Source organism: Chiloscyllium punctatum, chromosome 6 (assembly GCF_047496795.1).
Source record: "Chiloscyllium punctatum isolate Juve2018m chromosome 6, sChiPun1.3, whole genome shotgun sequence".
NCBI classification, from domain to species: Eukaryota; Metazoa; Chordata; class Chondrichthyes; order Orectolobiformes; family Hemiscylliidae; genus Chiloscyllium; species Chiloscyllium punctatum.
Window position 1 is genome coordinate 38836067 of NC_092744.1, and position 15113 is coordinate 38851179.

At 40.1% G+C, this 15113-nt stretch overlaps 1 protein-coding gene across 9 annotated transcripts in view; it reads left to right on the forward strand.

Annotated features, from left to right (window-relative positions):
- Window positions 1–15113, forward strand: part of LOC140478890 (protein FAM131A-like) — a 51876-nt gene that overhangs the window by 3592 nt on the left and 33171 nt on the right. For 6 of the 9 annotated variants that reach the window (XM_072572486.1, XM_072572484.1, XM_072572482.1 and 3 more), the window contains exon 2: window positions 1167–1306. The exons of 2 other annotated variants lie outside the window; for them this stretch is intronic. Coding sequence is in view for 3 of the 7 variants with exons in the window: in XM_072572482.1 (XP_072428583.1) it covers window positions 1167–1306 (140 nt within the window). In the remaining 4 variants the exon portion in view is untranslated. Of the gene's footprint in view, window positions 1–838; window positions 967–1166; window positions 1307–15113 lie in introns of those variants that run through there. One more of the 9 variants, XM_072572489.1, reaches the window with a different exon arrangement.

Genomic DNA, 15113 nt, shown 5'->3' on the forward strand with positions numbered 1-15113 from the left:
ATGGTGTTGGCATAATCGTTTATTGTAATCGCTCAGGTCAGTCTATTCAATGACAAACATGGGCCTGTTTGTGTTTGACTTATAGAGTATGTTAATCTGGATCGGCGTGGTCTTTTACAAGCGCAAGGTGGTAAAGTGCAGCTGTGCAGAAATTATCTTCATTACAGACAATGCTCCCTCCACATCTTTCACTGACACATTTCCAATTAGAAATGGCGGGGTATGGTGACGGGAGCTGACAAACAATCGATATCTGATTTCTACCTTTACACAGGTTAGGGAAAAAAAACACTTCGGAGGTGTTCCCTTTTAGCGACAGCCTGATTTGTTTAGGTTTGCAAAGTTATAAACATACATCTAATAACAAAGACAGTGTTTATTCGACCATGTTAATTGTCTCACATGACGAGATGAGCAGGAGCAATGCAGTTATTCTTGCTATTTTAGAAACAGGAAAAACAAACCTCAGGCCAGAGGTGTGTTGGAGGAGAGCTGACGGCCCGTGATTAATTATTAAACATTACCTGCGTAACTCCGACCATGTCAATGTGCTCAAAGTGTTGTTTTCAGCCCATTGTGTGGACCCGTTGGAAATTTCAATGAGACGTTACTCTGAGTATCCAGAGTCTGCGTGTTGAGATTGCTTGCTGTGCACCTTGCTTCCTTGATACACTGCCTGTGTGGCAGTTGCAAATAAAATTGCAAATCGATTGGTTTCCTTGGCAACCTGCATTGCCGTGTTCCAGCATTGTGCTAATCTGCCCTGAATCGCAGCACGCTATTGTGTTTTGGAGAGAGCAAGTCAGCAGGGCTGTTTACACCGGCGCACATAAGGCAGAGGAAGATGCTGCGATATCTACCACTGTTTTACAAACACATTGATTCAAATACATCGAATTAATTTGCAAGATACAGGGACTGGAGCAACAAGGCAGTGCTGCTTTCTTAAGTTTGTTTTGAAAACACGTATGTATTTAATCTGTTAAAACATCGAATTTGGAACTTGCTTGGTATTAATCATGGCATGTGGCTTTAATGTTGTGTCAAATTCGGAAGATTCGGGGACCCCCCCACCCCGAAACAACTAGTTGTATATTTCACCTTTGCTAAACACCGATTTTCTCAGTTTCCTGGATGAATGTAGTGTTGCATTCTGTCTTCCACAGTGGCAGTTGATACTACCTTACGCGTGGAGTGGAAGGAAGTGAAGTCAGCGGCAGCTCTCTTACCATTGGGAAACACTACGACTTCTCTAGTACGAAGGCTAGCACACCAGACATCAGTAGAGAGCCCGGAAACTGCTGAGGTGCTGCTTTTTTTTCTTTTGGGGTGTACAATTCTAGAGCAAAAGAAGTAACAATACAGCCGTACAGATTTTAAATTTTTGCCTGACAAATCATAATTTCTCTATAGTCTCTATTGTGGAGGAACTGGAGGAATCAGATGCTTAAATCATTTGAAAAGTTTTTGGAAAGCTTAATTTAAATGTTAAAATTCTAAATAATTGACATCAATCTTTTAGCTAAAAGAGATTTCCTTTTGAAGTATTTTCTAGTTTGACTTTTCTGTTAGGATGCATGGACTGGCAGTTGAACGATAAAATGGATGGTCGTGGATTCTAATTTTGGAATGGAAGACCATCTTTTCAGAATTTTCTATTTATTAATTTAAAGGCATCTCTCTGGATATCAGCAGCCAATCATTATGAGCGTATTTTGAAATACTGAGCCAGTCTGACTAAACTTTCACCTTGTATAGTGAAAAATGTAGACACTGTGTCAAACACAATAATATGTAAAAAGCATGGCAGCAGGGTTTCTCATACAGTTTTACTAGTTGGTTCAGATTATGGCTAATTGAATAACTGGAGATAAATGAACATACTTATCGCAATGTTACTAATAAACCTAATTTTCTAACACTGATATACACATAGTTTGTGAGTTTTATCCATTTAAAAAAAATTCTGAATGTTGCTGTTCTAGAGGTGTCTAATTTTGAGTTTCATAATTGTTCTATGATCTCAATATTTAGATCTAGAAATGCAAATTCATGTGACTAACATCTAACAGATGCGCTGATAATAATCAACATAATAACCTATTATGCAAACTCCCAACATCTCACTCATATGTTCCATTAAGGCTAATTCTTGTTGCCATCCTGTACCTCAGCATTGTTTTTTGTTGAATCAATGTATAATTGATCTTATTCTAAGAGACCAAGCCCAGAACATTTTGGTTTTCTTTGTTTTTCTGTGTAACCCATTATTTACTGTGACACTTCTTTTGTGAATAGAAAAGCCTTCCTGTGTCCTTAGAACTTCAGAGAGTACCTCAGCTAACTTCGGTAATTATTTCAGTTCTAGGTAGCTGTTCTTAATATAGTTTCTATTTATCTTTCCATTTTATAAGTCCAATAGATATCTATAAAGAAGAGACAATTTTCAGCAGGGATTCTTGATTCCTTTGGTAACATACTGATTTGAAGTTACTTTTCATTCTCTCTTAATGCAGTTACTGATCTGCCTAAAATGAATTTTTTTTTACGAGTACATTCTCGACAATTCTTGAAATTCCCAACAAAATCAAGAATTTTGTGTCTGTGTTGATTGAAGAATACCTTGAAAAGGGCGCACATTCTCATTTTCGGGTTTCATCGTTGGCAGACAAGGCAATTCGAGGCACCACCGAACCAATCATAACAATGGCTCAGAAATTGTAGTGGCAAGCGGACAAATGGCACCTGTTTTAATGTGCTTGAGGCCTTAAGGCATAGGAGCAAAAGCAGGCCATTCAATCCATTGAGTTTGTTCTGCCTTTCAATTGATATTTTGGTTGATCTGATAATCTTCAACCCACTTTCTTGTAATATCGCCATATTCCTGATTTTTTTTGACTGATGAAATATCTGTTTTCCTCAGTCTTGAATATTCTTTCTGATCCAGCTTTGACAGCTCTTTGTGGCAAAGGATTCTACAGATTCACTGTCCTCTGAGAGAATAAATTTCTCCTCATTTCCATCTTAAATTTGCAACCCCTACTTAATGATATTTTGCAGGGCTGGTTGCTGCAAGTGCAGGATGGCAATAGTATAGTGTCTGGGATCCAGGAAAGCAAATTTATTTCCATAATCAACAAGATTGAAGGATTATGAAATTAACAGCATAAAGTCTGAACAAGAAAGTGTGAGAATGGTAAATTCAAAGGTACATGGAGTAAAACAACTGGTTGAATTCAAAGAGAACAGAAGAGGCAGAAATGTTTTTTTTAAAGAATTAATAATAAAAATTCTAGCAACAATTAAAACCAGAAAGTAAAAGACTCTGCATATGTAATAGTTCATTTTCAGTGCTCGAAGAGTTGATCTGCAGGAATTAACACGCATCACATTATTAAACTTGTACTTGAAATAAACTTGGCATAAAAATTAAAGGAATTCCATAATATTCAATGCATTTGATTGGAGACTTGGCAGGGTGATGATTTTTCTTGTGATCAAAAGGCACAGCCAGAATAGCTGTGCCATTTGAACCTCAATACGGAGAGCACAATAACTTTGCAGTTAAAGTTGCTATTCTTGACTCATTGTATTTTAGCCCCTCTTCATAAAGCTACTTGAACTGCTGGGTCAAAATGTGACAATTATCAACTTCCTACACCAACTCCAGTGGTTGCATTCAACAAAATTGTTGATTTTTATGCAAAGATAACTTGAGTTAATGTTCTTTTTCACTCTTTGCCAATAAATTTGTGGACTGAATTGACTTCCCATTATAGAATTAGACTAAGTGTCATTCCATTGTGATTATAAAATGAGTTGGAAATATGTTACATTGGTTTATCTCCCCAAGAAGTGATGGTGAGAAATGAACCCCTCTTAGAGTCATTTCTTCTATCTAATGAGCTTTTTTTGTTTAGTTAGAATCAATTGAGCTGAATGAAGAAATGTTTCTTCTTACAATATTAATATCTTTAATTTCTTTATTGTATTTCATGACCAGTTATCAAACTTTAACATTAGAGACAATATGGAATGGTGGGAAAGTGGAAATACTTAACTTTTTTTAATTAACAATTTCTAATAAGGCACAGCAAATAAAAGATGATAAAGGCAATGAGCTGGAAATCTACATAGCAGTAATGTTTTAGTACTTATTGTTTTACATTTTAAAATTTTATTCATGCAATAATACATAACATCATTGGTGTAACTTTGCAGAGTGTGAGGTGATGAGTTTAAAATTGCTCAAGGCGTACAAATTCTTGGAAATGACAGAACTGTAAGAAAGGGTGAATATCTCATATTTCAGCTGGCCATATTAAAAAGACACAATATAATAAAGAAAATCATGGAACCTTTCTCATTGTATTGGACCGTGATATTAACATATCTGCATTACGTGGTTCCTATAAAAATCTATCTGAGATTTAGAAATATCTTGAAAGCCGAGGGGAGTTGGGACTCATGTGGAAAACAGATCCTTTGGGACTGAAAAGATGATTCTTGCAAATGAGCTGCAGAATAAACAAGCGCAGAATGTGTTTAAATGTTGGTGGATTGCATGCAGATGTTAGATTGCAGCACCTTTTAGATTTTTAAAAATAAATTTGTTATCTCTGTAAAATTCAGCTATATTAGAACCGATGATCATGAATGTCTACGGAAAGGAATACATTTTGAATGCATTGCTTTTAATATTCTAAGTGCAGCTTTGATTTAGAAAATCTATAAATTGGATCTATTTTTATATGAAGTCAAGAAATTACTTGTTAGATAACTTGAGGAACAATAATGAAGAAATAAAAATTAAACAGCAATGGAAAAAGTGTTGAATGCATCATCCAGCTAGCTCAGTAATTTACCGTTAAGATATTTCCTCCTCTGAAGTCTGATCACTGTTTGCTTATGATTCGACAGGTCTGGTCCCTTGCACAAATGTTGAACTGAAACACTGGACATTTGTAGGCTGTTTGATCATGATCCCTCATTAGAGTTGAAATCGGATAAGTTCCATGCCCCTCTCACCTGATATACTAGTGTACCATTTCCATAAATAGTCACCGAATACCTTTATTTTAACACATCGTTCTTATCTCTGGTCCGAATCAGGAACAAGTTCTGATTTAGGGTTGCACCAGTTGTCTCTAGCTAAGATCAACTAATTTAGCAGACTGAGATCTATATTATTCAGTTTCATATTGGATAGTACATTTACCCATTGGTTTTGTACTGAGCTGACAAGATTGTAGCATTTTTTCTATGCAGTAGAACTGTTCTGCTATTCATTGCTTAGCCAGTGGGTGGCTCCTTAAACAACAATTTGTGGAGCATCGCAACTGCAACACATTTTACACTAATGCTGGATTATGTCTTACAACATTAGGATTTAGACAAGGTGCTTTTTAAACAGTGCTCGTACCTTCCCTTTCAGTTTTACATTTCAAAAAAGAAGCCAGGGCTAATAAGTAGATGCAATTCACAATTAAATGTCTGAATGGTAAGATCAGAAGACAAGAAAATATAGGAGCAGATTTAGGCCATTTGACCCATAGAGTCTGCTCCATCATTTGATCATGGCTGATATGTTTCTCAATCCCATTCTCCCATCTTTTCCCCCTTCCCACTGCCTTTAAACCCCTTACTATTCAAGAGCCTATCTACCTCTGACTTAAATACACTCCATGAGTTGGGCTCCACAGCTTTCTATGGCAATGAGTTTCATAGAATAGCTACCCTCTGGCTGAAGAGGTTTCTCCTCATCTCAGTTCTAAAGAGTCTCCCTTCACTCTGAGGCTATGCCCTCGAGTGATAGTCTCTCCTACTATTGGAAACACCTTCTTCACATTCATTCTAACCAGGGACCTCAGTATTCCATAAGTTTCACTGAGATTCTTCCTCATTCTTCTAAACTCCATTGAGTACTGTCCGAGAGTCCTGAACTGCTCCTCATATGACAAGCTCTTCATCCCTGGGATCATTCTTGTAAACCTCTCCTGCACTCCCTCCAAGGCCAGCTCATCCTTCCTTAGATACAGGGCCCAAAACTGCTCGCAGTATTCTAAATGTCATCTGATTAGAGCCTTACACAGCCTCAGCAGTGCTTTCCTGCCCTTGCATTCTAGTCCTCGCAAAATGAATGTTAACATTCATTTGCCTTCCTAACTGCCACCTGAACTCGTATTCTAAATCTTAAGGCAATCTTGAACTAGGACTTCTAATGCTTCAGATTTCTGAATCCTTTCCTTGGTTAGAAAATAGACTAAGCCTCTATTCTTCCTACCAAATTGCATAACCCAAAACTTTCCCAGATCTTCCATTTCTTTGCCATCTCCGAAGTCTGTCCAAGCCCTCCTGCAGCCTCCCCACTTCCAAAACACAACCTATCCTTCCCCTATCTTTGTGTCATCTGCAAACTGATCAGTGAGGCTCTCAGTTTCTTTGATCAGATCATTAGTCTTTATCATGAACGGTCCTAACACTGATCACTGTGAACTCCACTAGCCACCAACTGCCATCCTGACAAAGACCCCTTTATTTTAGATCAGTGTTGTGCTGGAAAAGCACAGCAAGTCAGGCAGCATCCGAGGAGCAGGAAAATGGATGTTTTGGGCAAAAGCCCTTCATCAGGAATAGACTGTATTCCATTAGGAATAGTGTATTCCTGATGAAGGGCTTTTGCCCGATTGGTCGATTTTCCTGCTTCTCGGATGCTGCCGGACCTGCTGTGCTTTTCCAGCACCATGCTGATCTAAACTCTGGTTTTCACTATCTGCAGCCCTCACCTTTGCCTAGTTGATTTCAACCTTACTGCGAATCCTCTTGCAAGGCTGCCTGTATTCCTGATGAAGGGCTTTTGCCCAATATGTCGATTTTCCTGCTTCTCGGATGCTGCCGGACCTGATGTGCTTTTCCAGCACCACGCTGATCAAATTCTGGTTTTCACTATCTGCAGCCCTCACCTTTGCCTAGTTGATTTCAACCTTACTGCGAATCCTCTTGCAAAGATGCCTCTATTCCCGATGAAGGGCTTTTGCCCGAAACGTCGATTTTCCTGCTCCTCAGATGCTGCGTGACCTGCTGTGCTTTTCCAGCACCACTCCAATCTAAACTCTGGTTTCCAGCATCTGCAATCATCACTTTTGACTAAAGACCCTTCATCCCCACTATTTGCCTTTTGCCAGGCAGCCAATCCTCTATCCATGCCAGTACCTTGCTCCTAATACCATGGGCCCTTATCTTATTTAGCAGCCTCCTGTGTGGTACCTTGCCAAAAGCCATCTAGAAATCCAAATAGAGACATTGAGATGTACAGCATGGAAACAGACCCTTCGGTCCAACCCGTCCATGCCGACCAGATATCCCAAGCCAATCTCGTCCCACCTGCCAGCACCCAGCCCATATCCCTTCAAACCCTTCCTATTCATGTACCCAACCAGATGCCTTTTAAACGTTGCAATCGTACTAGCCTCCACTACTTCCTCTGGCAGCTCATTCCATACATGTACCATCCTCTGCGTGAAACAGTTTCCCCTCAGGTCACTTTTATATCTTTCCTCACTCACCCTAAACCTATACCCTCTCGTTCTGGACTCCCCCACCCCTTGGGAAGTGACTTTGTCTATTTATCCTATCTATGCCCCTCATGTTTTTATCAACCTCTGTAAGGTAACTCCTCAGCCTCTGATACTCCAGGGAAAACAGCCACACCCTATTCAGCCTCTCCCTATAGGTCAAATCCTCCAACCCTGGCAACCTCATTGTAAATCTTTTCTGAACCCTTTCAACTTTCACAACATCCTTCCAATAGGAAGGAGACCAGAATTGCACAGAATATTGCAAAAGTGGCCTAACCAATGTCTTGTACAGCCACAACATGAACTCCTGACTCCTGTACTCAATATTCTGACCACAAAGGAAAGCATACCAAATGCCTTCTTCACTATCCTATGTATCTGCAATTCCACTTTCAAGGAGCTATGAACCTGTACCCCAAGGTCTCTTTGTTCAGCGACACTCCCTAGGACCTTGGTGTATAAGTCTTGCTAAGATTTTCTTTCCCAAAATGCAGCACCTCACTTTTATCTAAATTTAAACTCCATCTGCTACTTCTCAGCCCATTGGTCCATCTAATCAAGATCTCATTGTAATCTGAGGTAACCTTCTTCACTGTCCACTACACCTCCAATTTTGGTGTCACCTGCAAACTTACTGACTATACCTCTTATGCTCACTTCCAAAGCATTTATATAAATGATGAAAAATAGTGGACCCAGCACGGATCCTTGTGGCACCCCACTGGTCACAGGCCTCCAGTCTGAAACCCTCTGTGTTCTACCTTTGAGCCAGTTTTGTATCCGAGTGGCTAGTTCTCCCTGTATTCCATGAGATCTAACCTTGCTTACCAGTCTCCCATAGGGAACCTTGTCAAACGCCTTACTAACGTCCATATAGATCACGTCCACAGTTCTGCCATCATCAATCCTCTTTGTTACTTTTTCAAAAAACTAAATCAAGTTTGTGAAACATGATTTCCCATGCACAAAGTCATGTTCACTCTCCCTTATTGGTCCTTGCCTTTCCAAATACATGTGCATCCTGTCCCTCAGGATTCCCTCCAACAACTTGCCCACTACTGTCGTCAGGCTCAGTGGTCTATAGTACCCTGGCTTGTCCTTACCACCTTTCTTAAACAGTGGCACCATGTTAGCCAACCTCCAGTCTTCTGGCACCTCATCTGTGACTATCAATGATACAAATATCTCAACAAGGGGCCCAGCAATCACTTCCCTAGCTTCCCACAGAATTCTAGGGTACACTTGATCAGGTCCTGGGGATTTATCCACTTTTATGCATTTCAAGCACTTACTCCTCTGTAATATGGACATTTTTCAAAATGTCATCATCTATTTCCTCAAATTCTATATCTTCCATGTCCTTTTCCACAGTAAACACTGATGCAAAATACTTGTTTAGTATCTCCCCCATCTCCTGTGGCTCTACACAAAGGCCACCTTGCTGATCTTTGAAGGGCCCTATTCTCTCCCTAGTGACCCTTGTGTCCTTAATGTATTTGTAAAAACCCTTTGGATTCTCTTTAACTCTATTTGCCAAAGCTATCTCATGTCCCCTTTTTGCCCTCCTGATTTCCCTCTTAAGTATACTCCTACTGATTTTATACTGTTCGATGGAGTAATTTAGAGTCATAGAGTCATAGAGATGTACAGCATGGAAACAGACATAGAACTAAAACATAGAACATTACAGCGCAGTACAGGCCCTTCGGCCCTTGATGTTGCGCCGCCCTGTCATACTAATCTGAAGTCCATCCCACCTACACTATTCCATGTACATCCATATGCCTGTCCAATGACGACTTAAATGCATGTAAACTTGGCGAATCTACTACTGTTGCAGGCAAAGCATTCCATACCCTTACTACTCTCTGAGTAAAGAAACTACCTCTGACATCTGTCTTCTACCTATCTCCCCTCATTTTAAAGTTGTGTCCCCTCGTGCTTGCTGTCCCCATACTTGGAAAAAGGCTCTCCCTGTCCACCCTATCTAACCCTCTGATTATCTTGTATGTCTCTATTAAGTCACCTCTCAACCTTCTTCTCTCTAACGAGAACAGCCTCGAGGCCCTCAGCCTTTGCTCGTAAGACATTCCTTCCATACTGGGCAACATCCTAGTAAATCTCCTCTGCACCCTTTCCAAAGCTTCCACATCCTTCTTGTAATGCGGTGACCAGAACTGTACACAATACTCCAAGTGTGGCCATATCAGAGCTTTGTACAGCTGCAGCATAACCTCCTGGTTCCGGAACTCAATCCCTCTATTAATAAAGGCCAAAACACTGTATGCCTTCTTAACAACCCTGTCAATCTGGGTGGCAACTTTCAGGGATCTGTGTACATGAACACCGAGATCTCTGCTCATCTGCACTCCCAAGAATATTACCATTAGCCCAGTACTTTTCATTTCGATTACTCTGTCCAAAGTGTGTCACCTCACACTTGTCCACATTAAACTCCATTTGCCACCTATCAGCCCAGCTCTGCATCCTATCTATGTCTCTCTGCAACCTGCTACATCCTTCGTCACTATCCACAACTCCACCGACCTTAGTGTCGTCTGCAAATTTACTAAGCCACCCTTCTACGCCTTATAAAAATGATGAACAGCAGTGGACCCAACACTGACCCTTGCGATATGAACATGTTCCATCAACTACAACCCTCTGTTTTCTTTCAGCAAGCCAATTACTGATCCAAACTGCTATGTCTCCCACAGTCCTATTCCTCCGCATTTTATATAATAGCCTACTGTAGGGAACCTTATCGAATGCCTTGCTGAAATCCAGATACACCACATCAACTGGTTTACTCTCACGACCTGTTTGGTCACTTTGTCAAAAAACTCAATAAGATTCGTTAGGCATGACCTACCCTTCACAAAACCATGCTGACTGTCCCTGATCAGATTATTCTTTTCTAGATGGTTATAAATCCTATCTCTTATAAACAACTGAAGTGAGTCCCACTGGTCTGTAATTACCAGGGTTGTCTCTACTACCCTTTTTGAACAAGAGAACCACATTTGCTATCCTCCAGTCCTCAGGCACTATTTTTGTAGACAATGATGATTTGAAGATCAATGCCAAAGGCTCGGCAATCTCTTCCTTTGCTTCCCAGAGGATCCTAGGATAGATCCCATCCGGCCCAGGGGACTTGTCTATTTTCACACTCTGCAGTATTTCTAATACCTCTTCCTTGTGAACCTCAATCTCTTCTAGTCTAGATGCAAGTATCTCTGTATCTTCCTCGCCAATATTTTCATTTTCTATAGTGAACACTGTCGAAAAATATTTGTTTAGTGCTTCCTCTATCTCCTCTGACTCTACACACAACTTCCTACTAATATCCTTGATTGACCCTAATTTAACTCTAGTCATTCTTTTATTCCTGACATACCTATGGAAAGCCTTAGGGTTAACCCTGATCCTAACTGCCAACCCTTCGGTCCAACCCGTCCATGCCGACCAGATATCCCAACCCAATCTCGTCCCACCTGCCAGCACCCGGCCCATATCCCTCCAAACCCTTCCTATTCATCTACCCATCCAAATGCCTCTTAAATGTTACAATTGGATCAGCCTCCACCACATCCTCTGGCAGCTCATTCCATACACATACCACCCTTTGCGTGAAAAAGTTGGCCCTTAGGTCTCTTTTATATCTTTCGCCTCTCACTCTAAACCTATGCCCTCTAGTTCTTGACTCCTCCACCCCAGGGAAAAGACTTTGCCTATTTATCCAATCCATGCCCCTCATAATTTTGTAAACCTCTATAAGGTCACCCCTTAGCCTCCGACGCTCCAGGGAAAACAGTCCCAGCCTGTTCAGCCTCTTCCTGTAGCTCAGATCCTCCAACTCTGGCAACATCCTTGTAAATCTTTTCTGAACCCTTTCAAGTTTCACAACATCTTTCCGATAGGAAGGAGACCAGAATTGCACACAATATACCAACAGACCCCTAACCAATGTCCTGTACAGCCGCAGTATGATCTCCCAACTCTTGTACTCAGTACCCTGACCAATAAAAGAAAGCATGCCAAATACCTTCTTCACTATCCTATCTACCTGCGACTCCACTTTCAAGGAGCTATGAACCTGCAGTCCAAGGTCTCTTTGTTCAGCACACTCCCTAGGACCTTACCATTAAATGTATAAGTCCTGCTAAGATTTGCTTTCCCAAAATGCAGCACCTCTCATTTATCTGAATTAAACTCCATCTGCCACTTCTCAGCCCATTGGCCCATCTGGTCCAGATCCTGTTGTAATCTGAGGTAACCCTCTTCGCTGTCCACTATGCCTCCAATTTTGGTGTCATCTGCAAACTTACTAACTGTACCTTAAGCTCGCATCCAAATCATCTATGTAAATGACAAAAAGTAGAGGGCCCAGCACCGATCATTATGGCACTCCACTGGTCACAGGCCTCCAGTCTGAAAAACAACCCTCCACCACCACCCTCTGTCTTTTACCTTTGAGCCAGTTCACTATATGTAAATAGTTTATTCTATTTTATCTTTATTGCTTTTGCATAAGAAACTTTTATTTTATTTTTAAACCTGAATCTGCAGCATTGCATGTTATATTTCAGTAAAAGGCCGCCTTGTTAAAAAAGACAAAAAAAAGACAAAATATGATCTGTCAAGCCAGATTTAAATAATAATATTAGTTTACAGCATAACAATATCACCTCTAATTCAACCAAAATAACCATAACTTTTGTAATCACAGAGTGAAACTTTTCATCCCTTGTAACATGCTATCTGTACCCTTAGAAGGATAACTTTTCTGCAATGTGATGTCCTTTCTATCATTGTCCACTGTATCTGGCAGAGGCCTGACCAGTGACTTATAAAGTTCTAGCCTTATGTTTATAGTTATATTATATTCCTCGTTTATAAATCCAAATATCTTAAATTATTTTGTGCATATGGACGCAATGACTCCCTGAACATGAACCCTTTGCTGATCAAATTGTGCTGGTTTTAATCATAAAACTTCTAATTTTCAATCATAAAATCGTAAGTCAAAATGTTACAAATTGATTTTTAGTTCTCTTCCATGCATGGTCCCAGCCAACGCCCCCCCCCCCACCCCATTGTGTTTTCTAGCTTGAGCTACTTGCTGTGCTGTTGCCACAAGAAAAAAGTGCAAAGATTTTGTCCTTCATTTCTCAAATATCTTGGGAGTATGTTTTGGATAATGGTTTTGAAAGATCTTGAAGCATTGAAAAAATAACAAGTGGTAGGTTTGATAGTTAGATTGCAAAGGAGTGATGAGATAGAAGAGGAGGCCAGACAGCCTAGAAATGTAAAGAGTATTGGATAGAAATAACTTGCACTAGTTCCTGTCCTGGGTAGAAGTCTTGCAGGAACAGAATCAGTTATCTCATCCAGACAGAAGCCCAAGTTTACAAGGAAGCCTCTGTTGAGGTGTATCAACTGTCAGTGAAGGCATGTAGAAAATTCAACTGCATGCATGACCATTGATACTGAAGATTATCTCTGTAATGGACAGTTTCGGGCACCTTTAGGAAATATAACAAGAACCAAGTACTTTACCTTAGCGCTATTCATGAAAGAAGAGTTTGAAAACGTGTATTGTTGTGCAACTGTTTATAGTTAAGCAAAAAATAATCACAATAAACAGCAGAACAAGGTTATCTTTGCTCTTTTCTTCCAAACACCCTTTACATTATGATTGGGTATCCTTCCTTTTTCTGTATACATGCAGTCTCCGATTAACACAATTTGAATCAATGTAGTTTCACCTTATCATGTTTTTTTACTTTACTATCCATCATTCCAATAGCGCGTGCCTGATTCCCAATTATGCAGTTCTTTCTCCACCCCAGCAGCTTGGAGGGATAAATTAGTACGTAAATTCAGCATTCCTACGCAAGTTCTTGTTTGTTCAGCTTATTTTGACTGTTGCCTGCCTGTGACAGCTCCATATATCATGGATCCTAAGCATTCTAGTTGTAAGAGAAAAGGAATGTGGCTAAGAAAAACAGGAAGTAAAACCATAGAGTAGTTGGTTAGATGTGCTGTCTAGACTTGAACATGATGTGTGAACATGGATGTCCAAAGAGCTTTGGATCTCACTGATTTGACTTTGGACACACACAGTTTGATGTAATGCTGAGAAATTAGAGCGAGTCGCAGAAATGTAACTCAGTTAAGTGTGATTCAAAAAATCGTGTACATCCTAAGCAGTGAAGAATTTGGAAAAACTTTTGGGACACTGTTTTGAACAGGAAAATCAAAGTAATGTACTGCTTGTATTCAGGTTAGTTGACTCAACATTGGATGTTGTTCATGAGCAAGGACACTCAATCGTCCACGTTCAGAGCAGCATAAGAGCAATCTGGTGCCCTGTAATGTTTAATTTCCAGAACTGTGGATGATTTGTATGATGATCCACAGCTCTCTACCTCCAGATAAGCAATCTTATACATGAGACAAGAAACATTTAAAAATTTTTCATTTTGCATATTGTCATGTCTATTTTGGAGGTTTATATTGACCTTGTGCTTCCATTCTATACTTCTTTGACATTCCAAGAATGTAACCCAAACATTTACATGGGTTTCTATGGGAATGCGTGTTTCAAATAACACTGTTTCACTCAATGCAGTGATTTTAAGGAACATAACCATCATGCTCAACAGATGCTGCCAAATCTGCTCTGTTTTTCCAGTAATCTCTGCTAGAAAAACAGAGCAGTTTTGGCAGCATCTGTTGAGAGAAAAACAAAGTTAATGTTTTGAGTTCAGCAACTCTTTATCAGTCCTGAGCATCGTAGGACTTTGTGTTGAACATAACGATCACATTAATTGACAGTTGCCTATGTTTATCTGGGCAGATTTGCTATCTGTGATTGCTGTTTAGTTTCTGTTGCATATCACCTTTCTTGGCTTTGACTTTAGCTAGCTGGATTAATCTGCAAGTTTTACAGCCAACTTCTTTGTGATGTTGTGGATATTGGTTGGACACACATTTTGGTGTCAATTATGACGTCAAAATCGTGAAACGTCTGATTCACCTCCAAAGTTTCCTGGGCAAAGTTATGGTGTTGGTATCAGAGAATTTAGTGAGGGATGAAGACAATGGTTTCCATCTTCCTAATATTTAATTGGAGGAAATTCCTATTCATCCAGTACTGACGTTGGACAAGGAGCCCTGATAATTTGGAGATAGTGGATGAATTGAGAGAGGTGCTGAGTTGGGGACCATCACTGCAACTGTGAAAACTGATGCTGGATTTCAGATCAAATATTGCAGAGAAACAGCAGGTAGGATGAGAAATAGTCTGTGCTAAGGATAGATCTCAAGGGACAACAAAACTAATGGTGAAGATATGGAAGAAGAAACTACCCCTTCCTCTGCATGCAATTAGATAAATAGGAATGGAAGTAGTCCCAGCCAGTTTGATGATGCTGGAAAGGTGATAGTCAAGGATGGACGGTGTGATCATCCATATGTTAAAAGCTGAAGAGAGTTAGAGAAAGATAAGGAGAACTAGGAGAAAGTGAGGAC